The sequence below is a fragment of the Hylobates moloch genome, unplaced genomic scaffold, assembly GCF_009828535.3.
Source record: "Hylobates moloch isolate HMO894 unplaced genomic scaffold, HMol_V3 SCAFFOLD_6, whole genome shotgun sequence".
Classification (NCBI taxonomy): domain Eukaryota; kingdom Metazoa; phylum Chordata; class Mammalia; order Primates; family Hylobatidae; genus Hylobates; species Hylobates moloch.
In genome coordinates, this window is record NW_026652281.1 from 14,618,924 (window position 1) to 14,646,809 (window position 27,886).

The 27,886-nt window shown below is 45.5% G+C and overlaps 2 protein-coding genes across 7 annotated transcripts in view; both read left to right on the plus strand.

Moving 5' to 3' along the window:
- The first annotated feature begins 6 nt into the window (after positions 1 to 6).
- On the plus strand, positions 7 to 20,484 carry KARS1 (lysyl-tRNA synthetase 1). Of its 2 annotated transcripts, XM_032156388.3 has the most exons (15): positions 77 to 167; positions 3,265 to 3,444; positions 5,990 to 6,149; positions 7,346 to 7,511; positions 11,374 to 11,467; positions 11,823 to 12,009; positions 12,118 to 12,243; positions 13,628 to 13,747; positions 16,058 to 16,220; positions 16,324 to 16,497; positions 16,660 to 16,745; positions 17,394 to 17,479; positions 18,641 to 18,767; positions 19,477 to 19,620; positions 20,195 to 20,484. In XM_032156388.3, the coding sequence occupies exons 2-15, from the start codon at positions 3,299 to 3,301 to the stop codon at positions 20,291 to 20,293; spliced, it is 1,878 nt and encodes a 625-aa protein (XP_032012279.1). In that variant the 5' UTR covers positions 77 to 167; positions 3,265 to 3,298; the 3' UTR covers positions 20,294 to 20,484. The 2 variants fall into 2 exon arrangements, with proteins under 2 accessions (XP_032012282.1, XP_032012279.1); XM_032156391.3 differs by lacking the exon at positions 3,265 to 3,444 and having other exon boundaries at positions 7 to 167.
- A 4,072-nt stretch (positions 20,485 to 24,556) lies between these two features.
- ADAT1 (adenosine deaminase tRNA specific 1) overlaps positions 24,557 to 27,886 on the plus strand; it is a 70,633-nt gene continuing 67,303 nt past the window's right edge. For all 5 annotated transcript variants that reach the window (XR_009214034.1, XR_009214033.1, XM_058440481.1 and 2 more), the window contains exons 1-3: positions 24,557 to 25,309; positions 26,970 to 27,159; positions 27,452 to 27,520. Coding sequence is in view for 3 of the 5 variants with exons in the window: in XM_058440481.1 (XP_058296464.1) it covers positions 26,991 to 27,159; positions 27,452 to 27,520 (238 nt within the window). In the remaining 2 variants the exon portion in view is untranslated. The remainder of the gene's footprint in view (positions 25,310 to 26,969; positions 27,160 to 27,451; positions 27,521 to 27,886) is intronic.

A 27,886-nucleotide genomic window follows, 5' to 3' on the forward strand; every position in this document is an offset into this window, starting at 1 on the left:
TCGAGAGCGCCCGCCCCCTCTCCCCCGGAAGAGGTGGGGCTTCGCACCTTGACCTGGAAATTAACGTACTATCCTCCTTACTTTTGGGTCGGGCCCTCCGGGAAGATGGCGGCCGTGCAGGCGGCCGAGGTGAAAGTGGATGGCAGCGAGCCGAAACTGAGCAAGAAGTGAGTGTCGCTGCGAGTCTTTAAACCCTTTGCGGTAGGAGAGCCTGGGCTTGGAAGCGCCGCGAGGTTCCCACCAAGGCTGCTGTGCCGGGGCCTTCTTGCCGGCTCTCGTGGGTACGCACATGCTGAGACGTGGTGGCTGCGCCCTGCAGACCACATACCCCGGGATACCCCGGGCACGCCGGCTCCCCGTTCCCAGCTGGCACCGGCGGCGTCCTCCTTATCATACCCCTAGAATTAAGAAACTGTGGAGGAGGAACTAGGACGAGAACTAAGAGTTAATCAGGAAAGAAAAGCGAAGAAACTTCCTGCTTAGCTTCATCCTCCTTCCTTCTGAGAAATGCCTTCTTTTGTTGAGCCACTCAGTAAACGTGGAAGTTGGAGAAATATTAAATATCCTAGCTTTTCAGGAAGACCTTCAAAATTTTCTGGGCCTCACTAACGTTATTCTGAACGTTATGCATTAAAAGGGATCAGTTCTAAAACTCGTGCATCTACCCGTATGGGTTATTCAATAGATACCTGTGAGTATCAAGTGATCAACGTCTAACAGTAGAGACCATCTTAATTCAGCCTGGTATCTTTGTTAACCACTCCCAAATCCTTGGAGTATGTAGGTTAACATAGATAAGTCAGGATTGGCCACCCTTTAACTGGCTGTCTTATGTTCTTATTAGCATAACACAGGTAATTTGAGTGTTTTATCATTGCTAGGAAGATGGTACATAGTACCATTCCAGAGGCATACGAGAGGGCTTAATCCCCGTGGCGCGCACTTGTTATCCCAGCTACTCGGGAGACTGAGGCAGGAGAATCGCTTTAACCCAGGAGGGGGAGGTTGCAGTGTGCTGAAGTCGTGCCACTGCACTCCAGCCTGGGAGACTTGAGGTAGTCGTCCTTCAGGGACTGCCACGAGTGCCGCGTGAGCGAGCCCTTCTCCATCTCTTTCCACAAGGCGTTACTGAGACAGAGTTGGACCCTGCATGAAAAAGAAAGGAGAAATGATGTTTCCTTTATTTATTTTTTTTAGATGGAGTCTCGCTTTTTCGCCAGGCTGGAGTACAGTGGCGCGATCTCTGCTCACTGCAACCTCTGCTGCCAGGGTTCAAGCGATTCTCCTGCCTCAGCCTCCCAAGTAGCTGGGATTACAGGTGTGTGCCACCATGGCTGGCCAATTTTTGTACTTTTAGTAGAGACGGAGTTTCACCATGTTGGGCATGATGGTCTCCATCTCCTTACCTTGTGATCCGCCCACCTTCGCCTCCCAAAGTGCTGGGATGACAGGCGTGAGCCACCACACCCGGCCCGATGTTTCCTTTTGTGTCCCTGGCTTTGTGCTTCAAATATCTTAGAAAAAGTATAAGAGAAATGGTCTAAGTTTACAGTTTGGTGGCACCTTAATATATTGCCCTTTGTTAGAGCAATCCGATGGACTTCCATAAATGTTTGGAACCTGGTCTTTGGACTGCTACCTTAGAGAAAATTGTTTGAACTTTAATCTGTTAAGTCAAATTTAGTTGAATGTGGTGTATCTGTGATATACAGTCCTAAAGTTTAGTTCATTCTTTCAAACCACCTATGATAATCAATTACATTGAATTGAATTTTAAGACTGTGTATCACAGGTGAAAGCAAGGTTTCCAGTTCAGCATGTGTTTTTAGGTAAACTGAGAAAACTGGTTAATTCCTCTTTACTGACTTTTTTTTTTTTTCGGAGGCAGAGTCTTTGTTGTCCCGGCTGGATTGCAGCGGTGCGATTTCAGCCCACGGCAACCTCCACCTCCCGGGTTCAAGCAATTCTGGTGCTTCAGCCTCCCAAGTATCTGGGACTGCAGGCGCACGCCACGACACCCGGCTAAATTTTTGTATGTTAGTAGAGATGGGATTTCACCTTTTTGCCCAGGCTGGCATCAAACTCCTGAGCTCAGGTGATCTGCCCGCCTCAGCCCCACAAAGTGTTAGGATTATAGGCGTGAGCCACCACTCCCTGCTTCACTGAGTTTTCTAAAATTAAATACAGCTACTACTTTTTTGACCAACTTTTCTGTGCCAGGCACAATGCTAGATCTCTACAAGCTTTCTGTTTAATCTCAATAAAAACCTTGCAAGAGGAGTTATTGTCTGTTTTTCAAATTAATAAACTGAGGCCCTGGTAATTAAATGCATTACTAAAGTGTGCATTCCTAAAATATAGTCTAGCACTGATCCAGAGCACTGGAGCAGAGATCTGAAGTCAGGCCTGTGACTCGACTGGAGTCCATGCTCTGTATCCTAACTACACAGCACTACTCACGTTGTCTTACCTGTCATTGATGTCTATTCATCTAGTTACCATGAGCTAAAATAATTTTTTTATGATTAACATTTCCTTCCATTTAATTGTTCTGGGAAATTCCTTGGTCTGAAATTTTTAGTAAGCACCATTTTATGCCAGGTATTGACTCCAAGTTTAAAAACAGATGTGCTTCCTGCCCAAGTGAAATAGCCTCCTCAAATTTATTTGAACACGGTAAAGGAGGTGATCGCTGTAATTCTGTTGCCTTTCAGTGTTGATAATGTATAAACATAACGCATTCTAAGGACCTTCCTGAAATTCTCCTTTCCCCTTGTTCCTAGAGTTCCAAACAAGTCTTCTGTTTGACTCGTGTTTTTGTGTGGCTTGCATTTATCTTTGTCTAGAGTTCGCAATTGATAGTGACCGTTTCCTCTTATTTCATATGCTTCCTATTGCCATCTTGCGGCCAGGTATTTCCTCTCCAGGTGAGAAACCACACTTCAGGGCTTCAGAAAATGCCTCACATCCTGTTCCCGTATTCTAGGACGTTGTGAGCATTTTTACCTGTAAGCTATCCATTAACTTGCTATTGGCTTTACCCCAGATATGCATGTTTTTTCCATAGTCAGCTAAGAACATTGTCAGTTACAGTTATAGCACAGGGAGTGTTACAAGGTTGCTATCAGTTAAGACAGTCTTAAGTTAAATGGGACTAAAAGGTAGTAGAAGCATGGTCCCCCCTCCCCAACCCGTAAGAGAGTTGGTTGGGTATATGTATACTGTCTGTCCCATCTGACACCACATCTCTGTGTTTCCCGCTAGGTGGTGGTAATCATTAGTTCCAGGGCGTTCTGCCATGTTGACGCAAGCTGCTGTAAGGCTTTTTAGGGGGTCCCTGCGCAAAACCTCCTGGGCAGAGTGGGGTCACAGGGAACTTCGACTGGGTCAACTTGCTCCTTTCACAGCGCCTCAGAAGGACAAGTCATTTTCTGATCAAAGAAGGTTGGTGCCCATTACCTTCTTTGTTGCTCTGGAAGCAAAAATTCTTTCCTTACTTGGTTCATTCTCTATTAAGCTTCTGGCTAAGTCTTTGGACTTGTTGCTAAGGAAACAAGGAGCCCTAATACCAAAACCAATAGTCCTTTTTCGTTTTCTCTTTAATAAATCAAATCATCTCTCCTTAGAGTCTTGAGATGACATGTAGATCTTATTCTAGAACAGTGCTGGGAACAAAACCCTTGTTTGAAGAAATAATTTCTAATGCCAGCTATTTCCCTTTTCTGTCTTTCCGGAGTTTTGTTTGCTCTTGAGATTAATTTGGTTTCTAGTCTTAGTGCTTATCCCTAGGACCTTTTTGGATTATCCTTAAGATTGATTTGATTTAAGAGGAGCACCTGGTTGAGTGGAAAACAGATTTATCTTAATTCTAGAAGAACTAGACAGCCTAGTCTTAGCAGTCCACTGACCAAATTATAGAATGATAGCACCAGCAGTGTTTTGGAAAGGTTGTCTTTACAAATGTTTTAAGACATTATATGTAGAAAAAGCTGTCAACTTTGAAACCATTCAGAATCCGTTTTTCTTTTTTAAAAGATGAAAGATTCGACCAGGCGTGGTGGCTCATGCCTGTAATCCCAGCACTTTGGGAGGCCAAGATGGGCGGATGACAAGGTCAGGAGATCGAGACCATCCTGGGTAACGCGGGGAAACTCCATCTTTACTAAAAATACAAAAAAAATTAGCCAAGCATTGTGGCGGGCACCTGTAGTCCCAGCTACTCTGGAGGCTGAGGCAGGAGAATGGCGTGAACCCGGGAGGCAGAGCTTGCGGTGATCCGAGATCACACCACTGCACTCCAGCCTGGGCGACAGAGCGAGACTCTGTCTCAAAAAAAAAAAAGAAAGATTCAAAACCTCAATTCTTTTTTTTTAAGTTATTCTAAATTCATATCGAAAATGAAGGGTGTGTCCTGAAGCCAGAATGTTTGCAGGCGTGACTTGGGATCTTTTGCTGTGGTTCACTATTGCAGAATATTTGATTATGTTCAGCGGTTTGAAAGAATGATCCATAAATTGTCTTTGAATAGTAAAGATATCCCTCCCTACACCAGTCTGTTTAGTTTCTGGGTTCAGATAGCAAATTCAGACCATAAGAGACGTGAACATATCATACAGAGCAACTCAAAGTTGTCCACATCACTTTGGTTTTTGAGGTTCAAGTGATAGGTATCAGGAGTTTGGAGAGCAAGCCATTTAGCCAGAAATTTATTCAAATCAGTATGGTTTCTATATGAGGTGCAGAGAGTAAAGGGTTAAGATACTGAAAGATACCTAGAAAGCTCACATTTGGTTAGCTGAATGCCAGGGTCAGGGTAATCCCTTTTTATAAACATTATCTCAATACACACCACAACAACTGGTGGGGGTTGTCTATTAGTATTTTCATTTTACAGGTGAGAAGTTAATTCACTCGTCCAAGTCACATAATTGACAAGTGTGTTGGAATTTAGTCCCAGGCAGCCTGACTACAAAGATGGTATATTATCCCCTGTACTATGCTGCTTTGCACACTGTTCTACTTTGTTGTCTAAGTCAGGCTCCAGTGGGCAAAGTGAGACTAATGCTGACAGCCATTCTTGGAGAGTCTGTTGGTGGGGGAGGTCTCCTTGAGTGCTAAAGAGCCAGCTCTTCCTATCATCCTAACTCACTCTTAGGGGAGGGATAGAGAGAGGGGGTGGCAGAGGGCTGGAGATGTTGCCTTATCATGTGTTAGATCTGGCATTGGAGGGGTCAGGTGGCTAACGCCTGTAATCCTAGCACTTTGGGAGGCCAAGGCGGGCAGATCACTTGAGGCAAGGAGTTTGAGACCAGCCTGGCCAATGTGGTGAAACCCCATCTCTACTAAAAATACAAAAATTAGTTGAGTGTGGTGGTACACACCTGTAATCCCAGCTACTCAGGAGGCTAAGGCACGAGAATCCCTTGAAACCCGGGAGGCAGAGATTGCAGTAAGCCGAGATTGTGACTGCACTCCAGCCTGGGCCACAGAGCAAAACTCTGTCTCATAAAAAAAAAAAAAAAAAAAAAAAGACCTGGCACTGTTGGAACTTCACCTTCTAGGGGGATACTAAACAACTAAGATTCAGTCTCTGTCCTCAAGGAGCTCCCTAACCTAATTAGCTCAACAAAAGCCTATTCTAATTTTCTAGAAAACTTTTTCTCTTATTCAAAACTAATGCATAGCATTTTCTTTGTCTTGGTACATCTTGGTTTTAGTTGGGACCTAATGCCAAGGACCTGAGACTGGCAAGCAGAGACTGAGAGTGATCTTTCACATCTTTGTTCTAAGCTTATTTTTCCCTTTGTGTCTTTCACATAGTTTAGTGACAAGCGACTTGAGCTGAGCTGTGGGTATGGAATTGAGGGGTACAGAACTGAGCAAGAGCGTTTCTCCTAGGCGATTCGTGTTTTTGATAAGTTGCTAGCGGCAGAACATAAGAGGACTGTTCAGGCAGCTAACACATTGAACGCTTTCATCTTTGCAACAGTGAGCTGAAGAGACGCCTGAAAGCCGAGAAGAAAGTAGCAGAGAAGGAGGCCAAACAGAAAGAGCTTAGTGAGAAACAGCTAAGCCAAGCCACCGCTGCTGCCACCAACCACACCACTGACAATGGTGTGGGCCCTGAGGAAGAGAGCGTGGACCCAAATGTGAGTTCCCTGGGCCACCAGCATGGCTGGGCACAGGAAAGCTGCTGATGAGGCTTATGGCAGATTCTTTGGGACTGGACAGTAGGAGGGACCAGTACACCTGAGGTCACTGCCAGGGATAAGGGTGGGTCTGCCACTCCATCTGGTTAAAGGCACAGACCCTGAGTGTTTTTTATGTCAACCCCCAAAAGGCATCTGGGAGAGTCCAGCATTCAGCTGAATTAACCTTCCTTGGAATTAGCTTGACCTTGAGGCCCCAGGGAAAGTGTCTCTCCAAAGATTACCTGAGGTTTACTTTAGATCAGGGGCTGGCAAACTACAGTCCACTGGCCAAATCCACTTCTCCATGCCCCTACTTTATCCTTCCCTCCTGGTTTTTTGTTTTTGTTTTTGTGTTTTTGAGACAAAGTCTCATTCTGTCACCCAGGCTGGAGTGCAGTGGTGTGATCTCACTGCAGCCTCCGCCTCCCCAGTTCAAATGATTCTCCTGCCTCAGCCTCCCAAGTAACTGGGATTAGAGGCGCACACCACTACACCCAGTTAATGTTGGCCAGGCTGGTCTTGAACTCCTGGCCCCAAGTGATCCACCCGCCTCGGGCTCCCAGAGTACTAAGATTACAGGCATGAGCCACCACACCTTGCCCCTCTTTGGTTTTACTAGTAAAATTGTATTGGAACACAGCTGTGCTCATTTGTTTACATATTTCTGAGGCTGCTCAACTCTGAAACAGCAGAGTTGAGAAGTTGCATCAGAAAAGCTTTGTGAGAAAGGCTGCTGTAGAGTATTCCTTGTTTACATTCTCCAAGCCCCATGCCTTGGGGAAAAGTCTGATGTGTCGCCAGAGGTAGGAGAGTAGTTAAGAACATAAGTGACTCAACTCACCATGGAAATGTGGTCTACAAAAGTGGCAGCAAGGCCACCTATACCAATTAAAAATTAAACTTTTATGATTTTAGGCAGAACTCAGATTCTTCTTTTTGTTGACTCTTGCATTTTGAAATGCTGGCCTCTGGCCACCCTGCATATTTTAAATGCAAATCTCACTCCATATTCGATCCTGTAATGCAGAGGTCTTGGTTAAAGAAAACAATGTATTGGGGTCACTCTGGGGCAGAATACTGCCACCTGCTAGGTGGGCCCCACTCGTCTGACCAGGTTCAACTTCTCAAGGGCTTTTTTTTTTTTTTTTTAACAGCAATACTACAAAATACGCAGTCAAGCAATTCATCAGCTGAAGGTCAATGGGGAAGACCCATACCCACACAAGTTCCATGTAGACATCTCACTCACTGACTTCATCCAAAAATATAGTCACCTGCAGCCTGGGGATCACCTGACTGACATCACCTTAAAGGTGGCAGGTAGGAACTCTCCCTGGCAAATCACTGAACTCCCACAACAGGCAGGCCTGCGGCTTCAGTAGCACAAGGGAAGGTCTGGGTTGGTCTTGTTCTCAAGTAGCCTATGCAGAAAGAAGCAGAGCAGCCCCGAGACATAGAATCATGTTCCAGATGAGGTAGTGCTACAAAGAGAGGGGCTTTCTCTGTAAGGATTCCCTTCATCAGCAAGAATCAGCGGTAGAAGTCTCAGGCTTCTAAGAATTCCAGTCTTTGGCCTAAGAATGCTTTGCACTGAGACAGTATTTGTAGAACATTGCTCTTTTGGAGTTGTAGTATCTTGGGTGAGATCTTCTTTTCCTAAATTTAAAAAAAAAAAATCACATGTTTTCCTTGCCCTCTCCCACCAAATAGTAAAACTATCAGTTGTAGAAAATTTAGAATAGTCAAAGAAGCAAGGAGAGAAAGTTTTGATTACCCTTAATCCTACCACCCAGAGAGAATTTTTGGCAGGACCTAAATGCCCAAAAGGTTTCTTCTTGAAAGTGCAGTGATTTTACTAAAATCTTTTTTTTTTTTTTTTTGAGATATAGTCTCACTCTGTCACCGAGGCTGGAATGCAATGGTGCCATCACAGCTTATTGCAACCTCTGCCCCCTGGGTTCAAGCAATTCTCCTGCCTCAGCCTCCCGAGTACCTGGGATTACAGGCACCTGCCACCACGCCCAGCTAAGTTTTATATTTTTAGTAGAGATGGGGCTTCACCATATTGGCCAGGCTGGTCTCGAACTCCTGACCTCAGGTGATCCACCTGCCTTGGCTTCCCAAAGTGCTGAGATTACAGGCATGAGCCACCACACCCTGCCACTAAAATATTTATTGATGTTAGTTATTCTAGTTCAGTATTCTCAGGTACACAGTGTGCTCTGAGATCTTTTCACATCTGTGTATTCAGATCTTTTTTTATTTTTTATTTATTTATTTATTTATTTATTTATTAAGGCGAAGTCTTGCTCTTGTCCCCCAGGCTGGAGTGCAATGGCGCAGTCTTGGCTCACTGCAACCTCCGCCTCCAGGGTTGAAGCGATTCTCCTGCCTCAGCCTCCCCAGTAGCTAGGATTACAGGTGCCTGCCACCTCGCCCAGCTAATTTTTGTATCTTTAGTAGAGACAGAGTTTCACCATGTTGCCCAGGCTGGTCTCGAACTCCTGACCTCAGGTGATCCACCTGCCACAGCCTCCCAAAGTGCTGAGATTACAAGCGTGAGCCACTGCGTCCAGCAGATCTTTTTTAATTGTTTGTTTTTATTCTGCTTCTTGCTTTACATTTCTTTTGGGACTTTTATCTGCATACTGGATCATCTTTGATAATTGTCACTTTATCTCAAATCCTTTCTATCTTTCTTCATACTTTGATTTTTAAATTTTATCCTCCTTTTCACTTTCTGTTTCTCTTAAGGCATTATTTGTTGTATTTAGTCACTATTATTTCCTTATAGCTTAGTCTGCATTTTCTGAAAGATTTTTTACTTTGTCTCTAATTCTTTCATGTGTTATCACCTCATTTCGTAGTTTTTCTAGTTGTAATTTGTGCTCTTTCATGTTTTTCATCTTTTTCTTCATGTTTTTCAGCTCATTGTTGAGTAGTAAGAATTTTTTGCTTTTCACCGCACGTTCTCACTCATAAGTGAGAGTTGAATAAGAACACATGGACACAGGGAGGGGAACATCACACACTGAGGCCTGTCGAGGGGCGGAGGGAACGGGGAGGGAGAGGATTAGGACAAATACCTAATGCATGCAGAGCTTAAAACCTAGATGACAGGTTGATAGGTACAGCAAACCACCATGGCACGTGTATACCTTGTGACAAATCTGCGTGTTCTGTGCATGTATCCCAGAACTTAAAATTTAAAAAAAAAAAAAGAAATTTTTTGTTTTTCTGAGCATGTCTGTCTTGAGTGCTTTTATTTTGTCTAGAGGGGTGTTATTCTCCTTCTTCTATCTCTCCATTTTTAGTTTTTTAAGTAACTTTATATGGTTTGTGAGCCCAGTGTTTTTATGTTGCTTACGTTTACATGAAATCAGTTTTCCTGAATGTTCAAAGGAAGCTCGGTTTCGTTTTTCCAGTGAGCTCCCTCTTGTTTTTGTGGCGTGTTCAGAAATACAGCAGCTTGCTTTTTGAGATTTCCCGGCTCTCTTCTTCTTCCTTACTTTTTTTGGGTCTTTTTTCTTTTGTCTCTTTTTTCCTTATCCTGTTCAGTTTTTTACAGTCTTGTCCTAGAAGGGAGCCTGGCTGTTGGGAGGGTTTCTGTGGGCTCTACTCTTCATTCCCTTTAGATGTTTGTTTGTTTGTTTGTTTGTTTTTGAAACAGAGTTTTGGTCTTGTTACCCAGGCTGGAGTGCAATGCCACAATCTCAGCTCACTGCAACCTCCGCCTGCCAGGTTCAAGCGATTCTCCTGCCTCAGCCTCCCAAGTAGCTGGGATTACAGGCATGCGCCACCATGCCTGGCTAATTTTGTATTTTTTTTTTAGTAGAGACAAGGTTTCTCCATGTTGGTCAGGCTGGTCTCGAACTCCCAGCCTTAGATGATCTGCCTGCCTAGGCCTCCCAAAGTCCTGGGATTACAGGCGTGAGCCACAGCACCTGGCCGCCTTTAGATCTTTTTAATGCAACCCTCACCTGTATGGAAACGAGCACATCCCCTCCCAGTTTCAGCTGCAGGTTCACATTTTCCAGAGGATGCCTTTGGCCATTTGGGGGTTTTCCAGTTCTCAGATCCCTCCCATACCCCATTTCTCCCCACTGCTTTTTCCCCGTATAGAGGTCTTATGGCTCTTGGTGGTTTGCCTCGTTGCTTATATTGGGGTCCTTGGCAACATCTTCCCACAGCATTTTGTTGTAAATTTTGTCCCTGGATTTTTCGCTTTGCCTCTCTAGCTGTGCTTTCTATTTTTTTTTTTTTTTTTTTTTTGAGACGGAGTCTTGCTCTGTCACCCAGGCTGGAGTGCAGTGGCGCCATGTCGGCTCACTGCAAGCTCCGCCTCCTGGGTTCACGCCATTCTCCTGCCTCAGCCTCCCGAGTAGCTCAGACTACAGGCGCCCGCCAACACGCCCAGCTAATTTTTTGTATTTTTAGTAGAGACGGGGTTTCATCGTGTTAGCCAGGATGGTCTCGATCTCCTGACCTCGTGATCCGCCCGCCTCGGCCTCCCAAAGTGCTGGGATTACAGGCTTGAGCCACCGCGCCCGGCCTGTGCTTTCTATTTTTATGTGCGGATTCAGGGAAATCCAAAAACTAGGCTGCTACCAGCACCGCCATCTTCTAGGCATCCAGTGATTTATCTTGAAAGCTAGATCTTGAAAGCATGTCTTTAACTGGTTTGAATGAACATCGTTGGCTTGAGGGAAAAGATGGGGATTAAACCTCAAGCTAAAATCAGATTGTACTGCTTTGTATTGTGCCCTGCCAAAAAAAAAAAAAAAATGCAGGCCGGGTGTGGAGGCTCACGCCTGTAATCCCAGCACTTTGGGAGGCTGAGGTGGGTGGATCACTTCAGCCCAGGAGTTCGAGACCAGCCTGGGCAACATGGTGAATCTCCCTCTCTACTTTAAAAAAAAAAAAAAAAATTAGCTGGCTGTGGTGGTGCGCACCTGGAATCCCAGCTACTCAGGAGGCTGAAACAGGATAATCACTTGAACCTGGGAGGCAGAGGTTGCAGTGGGCTGACATCGTGCCACTGCACTCCAGCCTGGGCAACAGAGCAAGACTCTGTCCCAAAAAAAAAAAAAAAAACAAATGCAGAGGGAGTTTTTTTTTGACACTGATACCATAAAATGACTTCTGGTTCTGTCAGTCAGTATTTTTGCTCTTCTTTTTCTAGGTAGGATCCATGCCAAAAGAGCTTCTGGGGGAAAGCTCATCTTCTATGATCTTCGAGGAGAGGGGGTGAAGTTGCAAGTCATGGCCAATTCCAGGTATCTCAAAATATCCAGTTATAGACCTTTCTTGGTTGGCCTAGAGCAACACAGCAATAGGCTGATGTGGTCTTACTGGTATTTGAAGTTAGAGTAAGAAGGAGTGGGACATGGTTGGGGAAGGCTGAGAAGAGGATAATGTGGCCATCTGGTCACCTGTAAAGTAATGACCACTCTCAAGTTATATGACAGTAAAGTAAAGGATAGTCCTTTTTTAATAGTGGCCCATGAGTCTGAGGTCCTTCTTGGGCTCACATTAACTAGGTATTAACAGTTGAGTGAGGGTTCCAGAGGAGACCAGTGGTCAGTGTTCATTTGAATTGTTGTTACTGAATTACATTTCCATTTCACTCAGAAATTATAAATCAGAAGAAGAATTTATTCATATTAATAACAAACTGCGTCGGGGAGACATAATTGGAGTTCAGGGGAATCCTGGTAAAACCAAGAAGGGTGAGCTGAGCATCATTCCGTATGAGATCACACTGCTGTCTCCCTGTTTGCATATGTTACCTCATCTTCACTTTGGCCTCAAAGACAAGGTAAGCGTTCATGGCCTCCTAGCTGTGGCACGGGAGTGCTTTCTGTTTGTTTTATCATACCATTGGATCAGACATACCAGTGATTTCTAACTGCTGCTTTTGGTTTAGGAAACAAGGTATCGCCAGAGGTACTTGGATTTGATCCTGAATGACTTTGTGAGGCAGAAATTTATCATCCGCTCTAAGATCATCACATATATAAGAAGTTTCTTGGATGAGCTGGGATTCCTAGAGGTAAGGAGAGTTCCTTGCCTGACGTGATGAGCTGCCTTGCAATGCTTGCCTCCTCCTCTCCCTTGCCTTCCTTTTCCAAAGCGTATCCTGTGTCAGGATCCTTCACGCCTAATGAGAATGTCCCCTTTCTTGCCGTCATCTCTGTTCTACCTTGTCCTGATTAGGAAGGCAGGACCTGACTTCCAAGGTAATGGACAAGGTGTACGGCCATCCACATGCTAATGATGTCACATTCAATATGTATTCACATCGTTTTGCTTTTTTGTAGCATTAAGAAATATTTTTTGATTATATGAGAAAGGCAAACACACGTACCATAAAACAAATTCAAACAATAAATTAAATAGAAGCAAAACTGAAAGTGCTCTTTCACTCCTTCTGACTAACTTCCCTACCCAAACTTGAGTTTGGTATGTATCCTTCTGCACCATTTACTGGGCATATATACGTACGTACATATGCGTGTTGCAGATGGAGTGCACATATGTAAACATTTTGGAGGAGTTTTATTTTTGGTTTAAATATGAACGAAGTCACACTGTGTATTTTGATGGACCTGCTTTTATTTCACTTAAGATATTCTGGATCTCTTTGTATGAGACAGATAGATACTCTTTCTTCATGCTGCATTATTTATTTCAACAAGCATCTTTATACACATGTTCAAATGTTTCTGTAGGATGGATTTCTGGAAGTAGAATAAGTCAAACAATGTAAGCGGTTAAAATTTTTTTTAAACAATCAGTTGAGATAACTCACTACCTTCAGACCAGCCTAAATTTTTAATAAATACTGCGATTTGGGCCGGGCGCAGTGGCTTACACCTGTAATCCCAGCACTTTGGGAGGCCGAGGTGGGCGGATCACGAGGTCAGGAGATCAAGACCATCCTGGCTAACACAGTGAAACCCTATCTCTACTAAAAACACAAAAAATTAGCCAGGCGTGGTGGCGGGCGCCTGTAGTCCCCACTACTTGGGAGGCTGAGGCAGGAGAATGGTGTGAACCCAGGAGGCGGAGCTTGCCATGAGCCAAGATCACACTGCTGCACTCCAGCCTGGGCAACAGAGCAAAACTCCGTCTTAAAAAAAATAAAATAAATACTGCAAATTGAACTCAAGAAAGGCTGTATCCATTTAGATTCTCATTTACAGCTTGTGAAAGTTCGTGGTACTATATTAATGGTATTAGGTATTAATAGAAATTGAGACACTGTTGTAGAAAATCATACTGTCCTTTTTTGTCAAGCACTTGCACATTACTGTTGAACTTATTAACATTTAGTTTGGGGTATAACATGCTTAGACTATATTACATGCAAAGCATGATCTGTCCCCAAGGCCTCTGGTTATCTAAGGACTGATGTTTCTCCCTGCCTTTTTTAGATTGAAACTCCCATGATGAACATCGTCCCAGGGGGTGCTGTGGCCAAGCCTTTCATCACTTATCACAACGAGTTGGACATGAACTTATATATGAGAGTTGCTCCAGAACTCTATCATAAGGTAGTCAATAATAGTACACCCTTTTCCCTTAAAGAAGCAGAAAGCTGGAAAACCACTGGCTAGATGGGTATAGTCAGAAATAAGAGGAACAGAGAGAGTAAAGCAGCCAAGAAAGTGTTCTGATGGGTCAGGTGTGTGGATGTGAGTAACACTTCCAGAATTTCTCTACAAGATTAATAGAGCATTGCAGGGCAAAGACCAAAGGCGCTGTCTTTCTCATCTAGGCAGGCACTCCTTACCTACTTTGGTTCCCCTAAAACTTTTAAGATACAGTCTTACTTGGATTAGATCTGATTTAAGTCTTGCACAGAAGAAAGAGCCTAATCTCTCTGTGGAAGTTGGAAATAAGCATCTTCAGGCCTGGCGCGGTGGCTCACGCCTGTAATCCCAGCACTTTGGGAGGCCAAGGCAGATGGATCACTTGAGGTCAAGAGTTTGAAAGCAACCTGGCCAACATGGTGAAACCCAGTGTCTAAAAAAATACAAAAATTAGCTGGGCGTGGTGGCGGGTGCCTGTAATCCCAGCTACTCGGGAGACTGAGGCAGGAGGATCGCTTGAACCCGGGAGGCAGAGGTTGCAGTGAGCCAAGATCCTGCCACTGCATTCCAGCCTGGGCGATAGAATGAGACACCGTCTCAAAAAAAAAAGTATCTTCAAATCGCTATAAAGATGTCTTTTCAAATTCCCAGGTAAATATTGAAGATTATTATTCAGGATTCTTAGTTGCAGACATCAGAACCTGTTATAACTAGTTAAAGAAAAATAAAAATTTATTCAGCTCTATAGGTGAGGTATTGCTCCTCACAAAAGGGCATTAGCTGCGGGGGTCTGCCTGCAGACCCTGACCTGAGCGACGGATGAATAAAACGTACACTGAAACACAGATAGTCTGTTTTGCCAGTCCTGCTGAGTGTCCGACCACCTGCACACCAAGAGAGGTGTATTTGTCACTGTGGCCAACCCTGACCAGCTCTCATTCCAGGCATTTATTTAGTATAGAATTAACAACAGAAGCTTTGAGTAAACACATTTGTGGATAATTAACATGGTAAGAGGGTAGTTCTAGGAATTATTAAAGTCCAGGTACCATGGTCTGAAGTAAATACCATTAGGGGGCAGTATCTTTGGTCAACCTCCCCCAAAGAGGGCCATCTGGCTGAAAGGTTAGTTAATGGAGGTAGGGTAAACAGACTTAACTGGGGAAGCCTCTATTGTCCCTAGTATTTACCCTATGACCTAATGCTCTAGGGTAAGAACCGGCTGCCTTCAGCCTGTTCAATTGTTACAAGGTATGTTACCTTTCGGCCTTCCAAAAGGTTTGTGACTATTCCTTATAACTTTCCCCAGTATTTCTCTTTAATATTTCTGCCACCATCCTGAGTGAATCCCAACATATAGGAAGCTCACAGTCCCCAGGAGGATCAGAGAATCAGGCTTGGAAACTACACAACTAGGAATGATTCTGAGTCGTATTAGAATGGGCTGTTGTCATGGAGAACCCAGTGTTTTTTCCTAGTAGGCACAGTTACTACAGTTCATAACCCTGGCACTAGGCACAAGTCACTGCCACTAGGACCTCTGCAGTTTAAAAGCTACATGCGACTGGCCCCCTTCACCAGAATGAATTCTGTGCAATACCCACGTCTTTTGTTAGTAGTTTCCATGCTGAAGTCTCTCACAGGTGTATCTGACTGGTAGAGCTTGGGTCACACACCTGCAGCCTAACCCCAAGAGAGGCTGCTTCCTTGGGGAGGTTCAGACTCAACGATGGGGGATGCCCAAGACAGGAAGAGTATCCAGAAGTCCTGGGCAGCCAAAAAAGAGGGGTAACTATCCACACTACAAGGGCATAAAGAGAGCAGGGTGCTTGGCATTTTGACTAGAGACCTGAGAGCATGCCTAACCTGTGAAAACCAAGTTACAGCTTTTGGAGACTGAAACTTCCCAGAGCTGTTAATACAAGATTAGCTGTCATGGGGCCGGGCGCAGTAGCTCATGCCTGTAGTCCCAGCACTTTGGGAGGCCAAGGCGGGCGGATCACCTGAGGTCAGGAGTTGGAGACCAGCCTGACCAATACAGAGAAACCCTGTCTCTACTAAAAATACAAAAAAATTAGCCAGGCATGGTGGCACATGCCTGTAATCCCAGCTACTAGGGAGGCTGGGGCAGGAGAATTGCTTGAACCCGGGAGGCGGAGGTTACGGTGAGCCGAGATCGCGCCATTGCACTCCAGCCTGGGCAACAAGAACAAAACTCCATCTCAAAAAAAAAGATTAGCTGTCATGACCGTGGCCATGTGTTGTTGTTAGATCCTTGTGGTTGGTGGTATCGACCGGGTTTATGAAATTGGACGCCAGTTCCGGAATGAGGGGATTGATTTGACGCACAATCCTGAGTTTACCACCTGTGAATTCTACATGGCCTATGCAGACTATCACGATCTCATGGAAATAACGGAGAAGATGGTTTCAGGTGACTCCTGCTCTGTCTCATACTCATCGGGTGGTTGGTATGCTGCTTTCAGAGGAGGGCTGCCTGGGTTTCATTCCCGCTAAATAACAGGTTTCTTTCCCAGGGATGGTGAAGCATATTACAGGCAGTTACAAGGTCACCTACCACCCAGATGGCCCAGAGGGCCAAGCGTATGATATCGACTTCACCCCACCCTTCCGGCGAATCAACATGGTAGAAGAGCTGGAGAAAGCCCTGGGGATGAAGCTGCCAGAAACGAACCTCTTTGAAACTGAAGGTAAAGTGACAACACTCGCTTCTCCATTGTAAGGCCCTCCTTCCTGTTCAGCTCTGAATTTGATTGGGTCAGAGCTAGAATTTCCCACACTATTCTCTTTATGTACATTTTTACTTGGCTAGTGTGATGTCTCCTGCCCTAACTTGTGCATTTGTGTCTCAGAAACTCGCAAAATTCTTGATGATATCTGTGTGGCAAAAGCTGTTGAATGTCCTCCACCTCGGACCACAGCCAGGCTCCTTGACAAGGTGAGAGGCCCCGCCTTTGTTGTACATGTCCTCATCTGGTGCTGAACAGTTCCCTCTTCCCTGGGAAAATGAACCCCACTGGGGAGAGTTCATTTCTGCAGCTTCACAGGAAAACTGTAAAGAGAGAACAAGAGAATTAACAGACTTCGAACTGTCATACTAAGCTCTGTGCCAAATAATTTATGTGTGTGATCTCAGTTAATCCCTTCCAGCTTTTAAAAAGCTATAGGGTAGGGTGGGCGCGGTGGGTCACACCTGTAATCCCAGCACTTCAGGAGGCCGAGGCGGACGAATCACCTAAGGTCAGGGGTTCGAAACCAGCCTGGCCAACATGGTGAAACCCTTTCTCTACTAAAAATCCAAAAATTAGCTGGTGTGGTGGCGGGCACCTGTAATCCCAGCTATTCAGGAGGCTGAGGCACGAGAATCGCTGGAACCAGGAGGCGGCGGTTGCAGCAAGCCAAGATCGTGCCACTGCACTCCAGCCTGGGCGACAGAGCGAGACTCCATCTCAATAATAATAATAATAAATAAATAAATAAAAAGCTATAGGATAAACCCATCTGGATGGGAGCTGAGGTCTTCTGTCTGGACTGGGGTGATCAAATACTCTTCAGAAATGGTGACTAACTCTGCTTTCTCATTAAGCTTGTTGGGGAGTTCCTGGAAGTGACTTGCATCAATCCTACATTCATCTGTGATCACCCACAGATAATGAGCCCTTTGGCTAAATGGTAAGATTCCAGTTACCTATTGCTGCATAACAGCCCGAAAACTTAGTGGTGTTAACAATTTATTGTCAAGATTTTGTGGTTTGACTGGTGGTCTTTCTGCTGTGTGGTGTTGACTAGGATAACCCAAGTGGCTTTTTTTCAACTAGGGATTCTGCCAGGGCACTTTGGTTCTCCTCCATGTGGTCACTCCACATACGATCTTGTCCTCCAGGGCCTGTTCATGTGGCTCTCTGGCAGCACAGCCTGGACTTCCCTTCAGCATGGCGGTTGGGCTCTAAGGGGAAGCTTCCGAAAGAACAGACCTCATTGTGCAAACGTATCAAGCCTCTGGTGATACCCCATTGGCCAAACCAAGACATGTTGCCAGCCCAGAGTCCAGGTGAAGGAGACTACACATGGGCATGATTTCAAGAGGTGTGGTCCATTGTAACAGTCTGCCACACTGGCCTGTTAGGAAGATCATTAAACTTTCTTGGTCTCTCTCACCCTCCTCACCGTTGTACCAAATGATTTGTTGCTGAGAGTGCATGCTGGCTTCAGACTGCAATTAGTAACACTTTTGAGTCCACTAGAATTCAATTATTGTATTAGATGTTTGATCATTAGACCAACCTGGCCAATATGGCGAAACCCTGTCTCTACTAAAAATACAAAAATTTGGCCAGGCGCGGTGGCTCATGCCTGTAATCACAGCACTTTGGGAGGCCGAGGCGGGCAGATCACGAGGTCAGGAGATCGAGACCATCCTGGCTAACACAGTGAAACCCCGTCGCTACAAAAAATACAAAAAATTAGCTGGGCTTGGTGGTGGGCACCTGTAGTCCCAGCTACTTGGGAGGCTGAGACAGGAGAATGGTATGAGCCCGGGAGGCGGAGCTTGCAGTGAGCCGAGATTGCACCACTGCATTCCAGCCTGGGCGACAGAGCGAGACTCCGTCTCAAAAAAAAAAAAAACTTAGCCAGGCATAGTGGCGTGCGCTGGCTACTCAAGGCCGAGGCAAGAGAAGTTCTTGAACCCAGGAGACAGAGGTTGCAGTGAGCCGAAATCACACCACTGCACTCCAGCCTGGGCAACAGAGCGAGACTCTGTCTCAAAAAAAAAAAAAAAAAGCTCATTAGAGGCCTCTGTATTCAGCCTCCTCTTTGGTCTCCTGTCCCTAGGCACCGCTCTAAAGGGGGTCTGACTGAGCGCTTTGAACTATTTGTCATGAAGAAAGAGATATGCAATGCCTATACTGAGCTGAATGATCCCATGCGGCAGCGGCAGCTTTTTGAAGAACAAGCCAAGGTGAGAAAGGGGACTGTGAGCAGAAGCTGTGCCAACTCACTAGGAAATACCAGCCTTAACCCTGATCTGTGTCAGCATATACGTTCTTGATGACTTCAGAAGTGAAAGATAAAGCCATAGGCTTTGCTGGAAGAAGTCACATTTCAAGATGGTGACTTCACCTGGTATTGACTCTGTCATACATAAAAGGAACTTCATTATTAATCTCCGTATGGAAAGCGTGACGCTTGCCTTGAAAATACACTTGCCAAACAAGAACATTATTTTCTTAGATTGTACATGTATTGAGGTGGCTTAGGGCTGGGAGGTAGGTAAGGATGAATGGAGAAGACAGAGCCCCCACAGGCAGCCTGCAGCAGGTGCTGCCACTGAGGGCTGTTTTCAGGAAATGGCAGAAAGACTCTTGGAATTGTCACAGTCTCTGAGAATTAACCTATTCGGAGTCCCAGAGCCCCAAGCAGCAGAAGGGTTTTCTTTCAGAGAAATTTGTATGTGTTCTGAGGTCAATTTCATCAGTCCTGACCTCCAGGTCTTTGAAAGAAACGGCTGCATCTTGGAGTTACTAGGAAATGAATTCCCAGCAAGTCCTGAGTGTCAGGAGCATCCCTGGAATGATGGTACTCTCACCTCGGAGCCTGGTAACATGTTCACTCACAACACTGAGATATCCTAGAAGAAGGTCACCTTTTGGTTCTCTTTCCTCTTCTAGGCCAAGGCTGCAGGTGATGATGAGGCCATGTTCATAGATGAAAACTTCTGTACTGCCCTGGAATATGGGCTGCCCCCCACAGCTGGCTGGGGCATGGGCATTGATCGAGTCGCCATGTTTCTCACGGACTCCAACAACATCAAGGTACGTAGCAGCCCTCCACAGAGCACACTGCCCTGAAGAAGCTCCACTGTGTTGGAGCCAGGGCATGGTGGGCCTGGAGGATAAAATTAAGGAAGGGCTTTGGGCTGGGAAGAGGAGCAGGTAGAGGAGTTCCATGCCACTCACAGGAGGGCCAGAGCCTCTGACCTTAAAGGATTTGGGTTTTTTCCTACAGAGGCAGAAGGAATACTAATTGTTTGTATTTCTTGAGGATCCAGGGAAGTCTCCGTACATTATTTCAGCTAATTAAGTCAGCCCTATGAGGTGTAAAAACTGTTATTTCCCATTTTTATAGATGAGGAAATCAAATTTTCATAGAAATGCGTCTATTCATCCTTTTGACATAGTGTCCTAGGCAGTGCTATGCATTTTTTCTTTGTCATCTGTAACTGAGAGGGTCTGAGTTGAAATAAAAGAATACATGTGCCTTTTCAGCTGGAATATACTAATCTCTGGATTTTTGTGGTAACAACAGAGGCTAAAGGAATGGGTAGATAGCTGTGAAAAAATGTTGAGAGTGCTTCTCAGCTTCAAGGTACGTTCTTATATCCCACAGGAAGTACTTCTGTTTCCTGCCATGAAACCCGACGACAAGAAGGAAAATGTAGCAACCACTGATACGCTGGAAAGCACAACAGTTGGCACTTCTGTCTAGAAAATAATAATTGCAAGTTGTATAACTCAGGCATCTGCATTTCTGCGAAAGATCAAGGTCTGCAAGGGAATTCTTGTGTGCTGTTTTCCATTTGACACCGCAGTTCGGTTCAGCCATCAGAAGAGAGACAAGGAATTAAAAATTTCTTTTTAATCCTTGTTACCAAATAAACCATTTGTCTCTTCTCTTTACTTTTAGAATGTCAACTTTTTTTCCCAGACTTCTGGCCTAATGAATGTTTAGGATTTTACCATCTTATTCATTTAACAAATTTATATTAATGTCTGCCCTGTGCCAGGCATTATTCAAACAGATGGGGGACACAGCAGTGAACAAAAGCTAAGTTCCTGCTTTTGTGGAAATTGTATTCTTTCTTTGGGGTAGGGAGAAGAAGTAGACAAACAAAAAACAAGTAAATAGATGTTCTTTCTGGTGGTGGTATATACTAAGAAGAAAAATGGAGCAGGGTAGGGGGACAGAGGTGCTATTTTAGAGGTGGAGGGAACAGTGCTACTTTATGGTGGTCAGGAAGACCTCTGCTAGGCATTTCAGTAGAGTTCTGGAGACTGAGCTGGGGAGATCTGTGGGAAAAGGCCATTCAGACTGAAGGACCATGTTTTTGAGGAATGGCAGAGGGTCTGGTGTGACTGGACAGGGATGAGTGAAGGTCAGTGAGGGGCCAGATCACGCAGGCCCCTGGAAGCCACTCAGAAAAGTATGTGTTTGCTGAGGGAGATGAGATACCTTGGAAGGATTTTGAGCAGAGGAGTGTTTTTCAAGGATTATTCTAGTTTCTGTGTGGAGGCCGAGCAATGAAGGGAGACCAGCTGAGCAGTCACCATGGGCTGAGGGGACAGTGGCTGGGACGTGCATGGAGCAGTGGAAATGGTTACAAGTGGTTGTACTTTGCCTGTGTTCCTGAGGGCAGAAGTATTTGGTGATGGAATGTGGGTTGTGAGAAAAAGAAGCCAAAAATGATTTCAAGGTTTTGGGCCTGAACAGCTGGAAGAAAGTTGCCCTCTACTGAGATGGAAAAAACAGGAAGTGCAGGTTTCAGAGGGAAGGTTGGAAGTTTGGTTTTGGACATGTTAAATTTGACATGCCTGTTAGCCAGATGGAAATAGCAGAATGTTGAGTAATGAATCTGAAGTTTTCTCATTATTTTCAGCTCCATTCAGTAGAGCTAAGAATGTGACAAGGGTGTGGCTGAGAGCCTTCCGTGAAAGTGGAGCCCCTGTTTCCTGACACGGAGACAGCTGGGAAGACCTTTTTTCGCATGACAGAAGACTTTACCTTCTGCACCTCAGCAAAACCTCTGCAAGCATCCCAGTTTGGGAGCAGCCAGTCTCCTTTCACAGAGCAGGTTTCTGTTTCTGTAGCTGGTAAAGCAACCTAAGCATTCAGAATTGCGTAAATGAACTACCTCAGGCAATATGGAACATCCTCACCCCTGCTGGTGTTTAAGCAGTACATGACCAGGTGGCATTTCAGAAGAAGCATTTTCAGATGGCACATCCTCAGAAAGGGAGTGGTAACTAAAACGGGAGATAATCATCTCACCAAGGGAGGTGGTGGAAGGTCAAGGCCAGGTAAGGGACTAGGTTTCAGGTAATACTGTCACTGCAGACGATTGAAAAAGGCTACAAGGATTGATGATGTCACGAGTGACTTTACAGAGTGGTTTAATGGAAGGATGGAGGCAGAAACCAGCTGTCTGGTCTTAAGGAGGCTGGGGATAGGAACTAAGGCAGCAGTAGACAACTTGTATGTGGGGCTGGCAGGAAAAATGACCAAGAGTGTGAAAGCTAGAAGGGACAGAAGGGTCATAAAGTCCCCATTTCTTCTTCAAACAGTTGCAGGCTCACAATTTGCTAACTGCTCTGCTGGGGTGAGCAGAAACAGGCATGGTCCCAAACTTCATCAAGCATCTACACTTGTAAAGAAAATAGATATGTAATAAATCATCCTCCAAAATTGTATAAAATGGCAGCTCAGGTAAATGGTTTGACGGAGAGGTCCATGGGGTATTGAGAAACTATAATGGACATGGACCTAGTTAGAGGAGGTTTCTCTGAGGACATTAGATCTGAAGGGAAGAAGGCTTTCCATGGTATGGCAACAAGTGCAAAAGCCCTGTGGTAGGAAGGGACATGGAGACCAGTGAGAGAGTATAGAAGCCCAAAGAAATACGGCACCAGGTGAGGCGGGAAGGGGCTGGCCATGCAGGACTGTGAGCACTGCTATGGGATTTTTGTCTGTATTTTAAGAGTACTGGGAAGCCGGTCGGGCATGGTGGCGCACGCCTGCAATGCCAGCACTTTGGGAGGTCAAGGCAGGCAGATCACTTGAGGTCTGGAGTTCGAGACCAAACTGACCAACATGGTGAAACACCGTCTCTACCAAAAATACAAAAATTTGCCGGGTGTTGTGGCATGTGCCTGTAATCCCAGCTATTCAGGAGGCTGAGGTAGGAGAATTGCTTGAACCTGGGAGGCAGAGGTTGCAGTGAGCCGAGATTGTGCCACTGCGTTACAGCCTGGGCAACAGAGTGAGACTCCATCTCAAAAAAAAAAAAAGTACTGAGAAGGCATTCAGTGAAGTATTACTTAAGCAATAAATGTATAGTAGTCACAAATCTGACATCAGATTTGTGGTTTGAAAAGATTAGTCTTGCTGCTCTGTGGAAAACGAATTGCAGTTAAGAAAAGGTGGAAGTTCAGAGATGAGTGTAGCAATCCAAGAGGAATACGATAGTTTTACTAGCATATTGGCATGGAAGTGGAGAGAAATGGATGGATTCAAGAGATAGGAAGGAAGATCAACAGGACTTGGTAATGGATTGCACTAAGGGGATTAAGGGAAGGGAGATAACAACGAAGGTGGCTCACTTCTTAGTTATGCAACTAGATTACTAGTAATACCAATCCCTGAGATAAAGAACACCAGAAGAAGGTCTTTGATACCCCTTACCCCCACTGGAATATTTCTTTAAGGACAGAAGAGGCAGTCAGTTGCAGATTAAAGATATTGGAGAGGAATGAGGAGCAAAGTCTTTGGCCTTGGAGGAGGGTCATGGCCCATTACCTTTGAACTAGAGAGAAGGATGGGGTTGAGCAAGTTGCATAAATTTTTGAGGGGTAACAAAGAAAAACGAATTCTTTCATTTTTAGTAATAGAGGCATTCAGTTACTGGGTGACAAAGGCCCCTGAACTATCCAGGCAGCTATGTTATTCCTGGCAATCCAAAGGTTTTTAGACCTGTTCTGTCCACTACGTACTGTACTACAGTAGCCACTAGCCACATGTGACTATCCAGCATCTGAAATGTGGCTGATGCAAATTGGGATGTATTCTAAGTGTAACACACACCAGATTTCTTAAACTTCGCATTAAAAGCAGAAGTATTTTCTAAAATATTGAGACTGGGCGGCCAGACGCGGTGGCTCACGCCTGTAATCCAACACTTTGGGAGGCTGAGGTGGGCAGATCACGAGGTCAGGAGATCGAGACCATCCTGGCTAACGTGGTGAAACCCCGTATCTACTAAAAAGACAAAAAATTAGCCGGGCGTGGTGGCGGGGGCCTGTAGTCCCAGCTACTCGGGAGGCTGAGGCAGGAGAATGGCGTGAACCCAGGAGGCGGAGCTTGCAGTGAGCCGAGATTGCGCCACTGCACTCCAGCCTGGATGATAGAGCGAGACTCCATCTCAAAAAATTTTTTGATTATATGTTGAAATAACACTATTTGGGATGTATGGGTTAAATAAAATATATGATTGTTTCTATTTTGACTGTTTTAATGAGGCTACTGGAAATTTTTTAATTACGTATATGGTTCGAATTATATATCTATTGGACAGTGATGTTACAGATAGAAATACAGCATAGTCAGGAGAATCGCTTGAACCGGGAGGCGAAGGTTGCAGTGAGCCGAGATGGCGCCTTTACACTCCAGCCTGAGCAACAGCGAGACTCCGTCTCAAAAAAAAAAAAAAAGAAAAGAAAAGAAATTCATCCGAGTGCTGCAAGGCATATCTAAGCCAACAGGCGGGAGCATCATCCGGTTTCACGCCTCTCTAAGACGCAGCCAGAGCTGCGGGACTTGAAGCGCGGAAATCTCGGCCCTGGCACCGACTCCCCCGAAAAACTACAAGGCCCGGCGTGCACTGCGCGCCTCTTGGAGCGGGAGCCGGAAGGAACCGGCGCTTTGTGACGTCACGTCCGCCTTACGGGCGGATTCAGCTCGCTGCTTCCTAGGCGGGTGTCCTGAAGGTGGGAGCGGAGCGTCCGCGAGGCATTGGGGCGACGGGGCAGGTGTATCCGGGCTAACTTTACCGCGTCTGTTTTTGAGGGAAGAGGTTGTGAGGACCGTATCTTCCGGGACGCGTTTCACGTGGGAAGGCGCTCCACGCCTGGAACTGTCAGCAGCCGGCGCGTGAAGAGCTCCTGCTGCGGGCGGGCGCGGGGCCTCTGGCCTGGCAGCCGCGAGACCCAGTGGGTCAGGCGCTCACGCTGTTCCCACTGCACGGCTTCAGTGCCTTGCCTGGCACGTCCTATCCTGTAACTGGCCGACTCGGGGTCCCACCCGGGCTTCTCCAACGGCCGGGAAGGGGTTCTGCTTCCGGAAGTATTTAGGAAGGGAGCCAGCGTAAAGCAGGAGTCCCTTCCTCCAAGCATCGCTAAAGCCTTTTCTCACCTGGCCCCCTTTTCTTCGGAAAGGACGTCAGTTTTTTAGCTTGTTGTAACTGTTCAGAGATGCGGTCTTGTGGGCAAATAAATGCCTGTTTAGCTGAGCTGTTATTTTCAGCTAAGAAGTTCTTCAAGTTTTTCAAGATCTAGGAGGGGGTGTAGGCTCGAATTATAATGGACCCAGTGTAGGAAAACATTTATTCATTTCAACAGTTGTGCATGCTCATTCAGACGCACTACCTGAGTGAGATGATGCCGTTCTAGGCTGCTTCATCTTAAAGAGAGTCACTGTTTCTTCTGGCAACTTCTACCTGCCTTGGCTATTGAGGTTTGTGAATTGCACCTCTGGTTTAATTTCAGGTCGATGGCCAGGTGGTCTTTGTAAACGATACCGCCTTGTGATGCCTCCCTAGAAATGAGAGGGGAGTCCCTTCCAAACGAGGGTTCTAGGATCTCATGCTTTCTTTTCTTGACAAGGCTTGCCCTGGCCCTCTGACTTTCAAGTCACAGTGTCTCACTTCCTGCAGATTTTTGTTTTAAATCACTGTGGTCTGATTTACCAGTATCATTCACTACAGTAGCAAGCCTGCACATTGCGCTGCAGGGGATTCATAACAATACTATCTTTCAAAAGCTGCGTGCACTGGAGCTCAGTAAAGCCTTTTTTGTTTTTTTGAGAGGGAGTCTGGCTCTGTCACCCAGCCTGGAGTGCAGTGGCACAATCTCGGCTCATTGCGACCTCCGCCTCCCGGGTTCAAGCGATTCTCCTGCCTTAGCCTCTCGAGTACCTGGGACTACAGGCACGCGCCATCACGCCCGGCTAATTTTTTTGTATTTTCAGTAGAGACAGGGTTTCACCACGTTGGCCAGGTTGATCTCGAACTCCTGACCTCAGGTGAGCCACTGCGCCCGGCCTTTAGTTTTGTTTTACAGTGCTTAGCTCTGTCTATCACCGTACAATCTCATCTTCTACTGAGAAGCTTTTTGTATAATTGAGTCCAAATGAGATCAGGATGTGCCTAGTGAGCATTGATAGGGCCAAGAGTGAGAGATTTCCCTGCAAAGTATCCTAGGGATCTGCTTGATGGTTTTTTTCTTCTTCTCCCCCTTTCACCCCCACCACCAAGTAGCTCAAGGCAAATTAACCAGGAAAATCATCAAATGTTATTTCTTGTAATAGTAATCACAGTTGACCTTAATTATGCTCAACGTTGTAGCAATTGCTTTTTGTAAGTATTACTTATTTAACCCTCACAGTAACCCTAAGTATTATTTAATCTTCACAATAATCTAAATAGGTTAGATACTGTTATTATCACTATTTTGACAGATGAGGAAACAGACACAGCAAGATGAAGTAGTCTATTCAGCATCACAGTTAATTTGTGGCAAAGCCAAAATTAGAACCCAGAAAGGGTGAATCCAAAGCCCACACCCTTAAGTAGAGCTCTATGAGAACACGTAACTGCTGAGAAACACTTCAGTGGGGGTTTACTAGAGGGCGGTAGAGAACCACTCTGCTGTAGGGGAAAGAAGAGAAAAATAAAATGCCTAGAAAAAGAAGACAGATAAGAACATCTATCCAGAAAGATAAACCTTATACAGTGAGAGTCTGCCCAAAGCAAGTGAGTCTGCAACCCTTTACGTGCTGTTTCCAGTGAAAATTGGAGTGGTGAGGACATTTCCTTCTCGTGTCCTTTAATGTTGAGTAGAGGCTGCAGACTCTTTAAAAATGTATCAGATATATAACATTAAAAAAAACTTGAAACAGTAATTTCGGGGATTGGTAGAATTTGGGGTTTCTTTGATCTTTCATTAAAGATGAAAAGGGGGCAGGGAGATAGTAGGAGAAAATGATCCATAGAGTTCCAGGTAGGGAAACCTCGGTCTGCTCCATTTGAAAGACTTGAAGCATGGATATGAGAGGCTGTAGCATCGTGCACTGGTTCTCCTTTCCGTACTTCTGATGGTTGTGGTTTTTGATCAAGGTCTCAGCACCAGCTCAGACCATGTGGACCGCGGATGAGATTGCTCAGCTATGCTATGAACACTATGGGATCAGGCTGCCCAAGAAGGGGAAGCCTGAGCCAAACCATGAGTGGACATTATTGGCAGCCGTGGTGAAGATACAATCTCCAGCTGACAAGGCCTGCGACACCCTTGATAAGCCGATGCAAGGTGAGACTTTTTCTCCTTGGCACGCTCCTGACTGTGGGAGATGGTAAAATTATGCATTGCTGTACCGTGCGCGCACAGTCGTGGGTAGGGTGTGAACTACGATGTTAGGCATGTGTGCTTGTCCTCCGCTAGGTGGCGCAGTACTGATGGCGGGAGACCGCCATGCTGGAACCGCAGCCCTTGGTTGAGTGGGCCTCTGGGAATCCCCTGGAGGAGTATACAGGCTGATCACACCTGAACACCCGGGAACCTTCCGTTTCTCAGAACTCACACGATTTGTTTTTTCCCACAGTGACAAAAGAAGTTGTATCAATGGGAACAGGAACAAAATGCATAGGCCAGTCCAAAATGAGGAAGAGCGGTAAGCACGGGTGGGAATCTAAACAAAGATTTAGCTTGAAACCAGTGTCCATGTTTTACTCTCCTTGTCAGGGAAGAGGGGCCATGTCAGTTGAGGTGCATGGCATTTATTTCCTACTGACTGTCAGTCCAGTTGGAAGGACAGTACTCACTTGGAGAATGGAAATCCACCATCAAAGCGGAGGCGTCTAGCAACATGCTTTCCGAATAACTGAAAGTTAACCAGTATTTTCATGCTCAAACCACAGAGTCCCTGGGCTTAGCTATTCCACATTAGGTCTGGAAGGCTTTGGGTCTCTATAGCAGGTAGAAGATGTAGCTTGAGTGGCTTCTGAAGCCCAAGAAAGCAATCTTTTTTTTTTTTTTT

Excerpts from the sequence above, each read along its gene's own strand:
- KARS1 (XM_032156388.3), top strand. The coding sequence starts at position 3,299 with ATGTTGACGCAAGCTGCTGTAAGGCTTTTTAGGGGGTCCCTGCGCAAA. Across the intron at positions 3,445-5,989 it reads TCATTTTCTGATCAAAGAAG|TGAGCTGAAGAGACGCCTGA; the intron begins GTTGGTGCCCAT and ends TCTTTGCAACAG. Across the intron at positions 11,468-11,822 it reads CAAGTCATGGCCAATTCCAG|AAATTATAAATCAGAAGAAG; the intron begins GTATCTCAAAAT and ends CATTTCACTCAG.